The 2,963-nt window shown below is 53.0% G+C and overlaps 2 protein-coding genes across 2 annotated transcripts; both read left to right on the top strand.

Annotated features, from left to right (window-relative positions):
* Positions 1-30: 30 nt before the first annotated feature.
* PHACADRAFT_266364 (uncharacterized protein) lies at positions 31-333 on the top strand (the record flags this gene model as incomplete). Its single annotated transcript, XM_007402951.1, has 1 exon — positions 31-333. A coding segment is annotated over one exon (213 nt), but the record flags the coding sequence as incomplete, so codon positions are not given.
* A 523-nt stretch (positions 334-856) lies between these two features.
* On the top strand, positions 857-2,962 carry PHACADRAFT_214799 (uncharacterized protein). The gene is made up of 7 exons (XM_007402950.1): positions 857-995; positions 1,048-1,317; positions 1,375-1,599; positions 1,661-1,883; positions 1,937-2,106; positions 2,151-2,283; positions 2,332-2,962. Exons 1-7 carry the CDS (start codon positions 861-863, stop codon positions 2,913-2,915), a joined length of 1,740 nt encoding a protein of 579 aa, XP_007403012.1. The 5' UTR covers positions 857-860; the 3' UTR covers positions 2,916-2,962.
* Position 2,963: the final 1 nt, after the last annotated feature.

Genomic DNA, 2,963 nt, shown 5'->3' with positions numbered 1-2,963 from the left:
CCACGAAAGCTTCTCACTTCACTAACTGTGCTGATGTCTTTCTAGAGCCGCGGCATACCACCACGACCAAAGTACAGTATAGGCAACTGTCTTCTATGGGCAAGGTGCGACGCAGCGGAGGACCTCGACAAGGAGACACTCTTTACTATCGCTCTCCGCGTCCGCAAGTCACTCATACGCTATCGAGAACCTGGCTACGCTGCCGCCGCTGATGCGGCACATGCAACGAGGGCTGTGGAAGCCATCAACGCAGAGCTTGCCCAGGATTTTATACAGCGGCCGGGACACATGGTGGTGAATTCAACCTGGCGGTGAGCGCTGAATATATTGCTCATTCACTATGCTGTGGCTGATCTCGCGTGACAACCTTAGTTTCGACTGGACTTCGGCGCATTTCGGATTCCCTGGCCAAACGCGATTCTTCCATACGGTCCTGGACGAGCCACGATTCGTGAAGATGTTTCAGCCTAACCCAACACGACAGCCGGACGGGACATGGAACAGACGACCCAAAGATGATGTCGAGATCACCTTCTACATTCACAAGGAGCTCAAAGAATCGTTCAAAGAGATCTTCGCCTCCCAGGCACGGGTCTTGGGTATGTCAGGTGATGTTGAGTGGGTAGACGTGGCTTAGAGTAGAGCACAAGAACAGTAAGGTTGAGTGGATTTTGACCTTAATACGTGCTTGAACATCCTTACTGGACCGCCGTCGCTTGATGCGCCTCCCGCCTGCTGCCGCCTGACGGATCAGACATCCAAACGTTTACATAAGCTGATGGCGCATGCCAAACACACGACCACAACGCGAGTAAATTGCTCGCCTCGTGAGCGCGGCATCCCCTCTCACCCTGCCCGCCATGGAGCTCACGCGCGAGAATGCCCGCGAGATTTACTGCTTGCCTGTGCGACAAGCCAAGCAGTACCTTCCAGAGATATTTAGGAGACTCCGAAAGCCGGCAGAACAGCAGCAGGACTGGGTGCAAGACTATGTCGTACGTTCAGCTTTGCTTGCATGCTTACGAGAGCGCTGACTTGCAACGTTAGGCATGGTTGAGGCAGAAGTTTCTCCAATACTGCATGTCCTGTTTCGGTGTTCCTCGGGGATGGGATGCATTCGCAGAAGCTTGTGTCGAAGCGGGTGTTTGGGAGACATTCACGGAGCTTGCACTTCAGCCTATCAACTATGCGTGCTGGATCGCGATCTTCAACGCCTTGGACGCTTTGTGCTATCTTTGTACCGTGTCTACACTGAAGCAACGTCGAATACTATTCGAGAGATGCGTCAAGTGCAATGCACTAGATACACTCGTGAAGGTGAGCTTGAGCGTCGCGTTATATGCGCATATGTGTACTCATTTGCACGCTTCGCAGATGATCCGAGAGCACAACTACAACTTGCGCAAGTATATTGCTATCCGTGTCTTGCGAGCTGTCGCCTCAGACTTGTTTCTTCCTGAGATTTTGTCTCCCGAGACTGCAGCAGATCTTGTTGAATTCTTAGCCAGCTGGACACGGGACGACGAGACTAGGTGGATGGAGCAGATGCGCCAACCGGTCGAGACCTGGCAGATTGCGATAATGACCAATCGTCTCACGGTGTGTCCATCGCAGAGTTCATGTACATCGTTGTCAATCTTACTATCGCATGTCATGTAAGGTCCCGCGCCCAATGGGCGTAGCATATGGCCAAAGATGGTACGGCATGACCCAAGAACTTGCCATGTTCGCCGCGTATGGCATCCTTTCTCGCTATCCCCTTCATTCCCGCCAATACTGCCTGGATGTCCTCAAGGCTCGTCCGGTCATTGTGGATCTGCTCCTTGATGTTGCTGCCCTTCCCCGACCCGTTGCATACCCAGAGGTCCAGATAGATCAGCTAGGTAAAGTTGTTTGTTGATCATATGCGTTCGAAGTCTGACAGTCTGCTTGTCAGCCTCCGAAACTCTTGCTCTCCTGTTCCAATTTCCTCGACGGACGATCCCTGGGGTACAGCTCCCTGTACCAGATGAAGGCAACAATGAACTGTACGAGGAATACAAGGCGACGATCGAAGCTCTAAAGATCCTCACTTCTCGACCGAGCTGGGTTCAACGAATTCTTACTGTGTTCAAAAGGCTCGATAGTGAGACTTTCCCTGATGTGGACAGGCCAGTAGAGAAGACTTCCCCTCAATGGGCTATATCCTGAATAGCTCTTTTAGGAAGATATCTCGCGTCGTCACCGATTATTACGGCGTCCCTCCGAACGAGAACACGACAAAGATGATCTATGACTCTAGAGGTGATTGCATTTCTTTGGCACAAATGCCAACCTAACAGTGTATATCAGGCCAATCAAGAAACTCCATGCTCCGCTTGATATCTGCCATTACTCACCTAGACAATATTTCTGACGGCGAACTAATCTCTTTTCTCCGCGTTGCCTACCTCGCCAGTCAGGGTTCGCTGAAGAAGTCGCTGGAAAATTTCGTACCGCGGAGCCACCGCGAGACCTGCGAGCAAAGCGAACGTACAACAGACGCGTACCGTAAAGCCGTCTGGGCGAATGTCGCCGACTATCCCTCCGAGCCGACGTGCATTGTCCCAGAACAAGCCATTTCAGGACCCGTCGCACTGCTGCGGCTTCTGACAATATTGGCTGAGCGCGGCGTTCTCGATGAGATCCCGAAGTGGACGTCACTCCCAGTGGGCACCGTACCTGGGACTGAGCTGAAGCAAGTACAGCAAATAACGAGCTTGGAAGTCATACAAAAGCTCCTTCCCCTTGTTGTGCGACGTGTCACGATCGCGCGCGACAAGGTGCGAGAGTGGGTGGTAAGTCCCAAGCCCCGGAGACGGACACATGGCACGAGCGCACTCTTTGCCGCCAGCGGAGCTTGCGGTGTCGCTGTTCACCTTCAACGAGGCAACTAAGGGCCGCTGGGAGGTACAGATGCGCGGCGCGAAGAAAGAGCTCGTGCC

The sequence above is a fragment of the Phanerochaete carnosa genome (genome assembly GCF_000300595.1).
Source record: "Phanerochaete carnosa HHB-10118-sp unplaced genomic scaffold PHACAscaffold_587, whole genome shotgun sequence".
In the NCBI taxonomy this organism is placed as follows: domain Eukaryota; kingdom Fungi; phylum Basidiomycota; class Agaricomycetes; order Polyporales; family Phanerochaetaceae; genus Phanerochaete; species Phanerochaete carnosa.
Note: the sequence above shows the minus strand (reverse complement) of the source record. Positions and strands in the feature narration are given on the sequence as shown.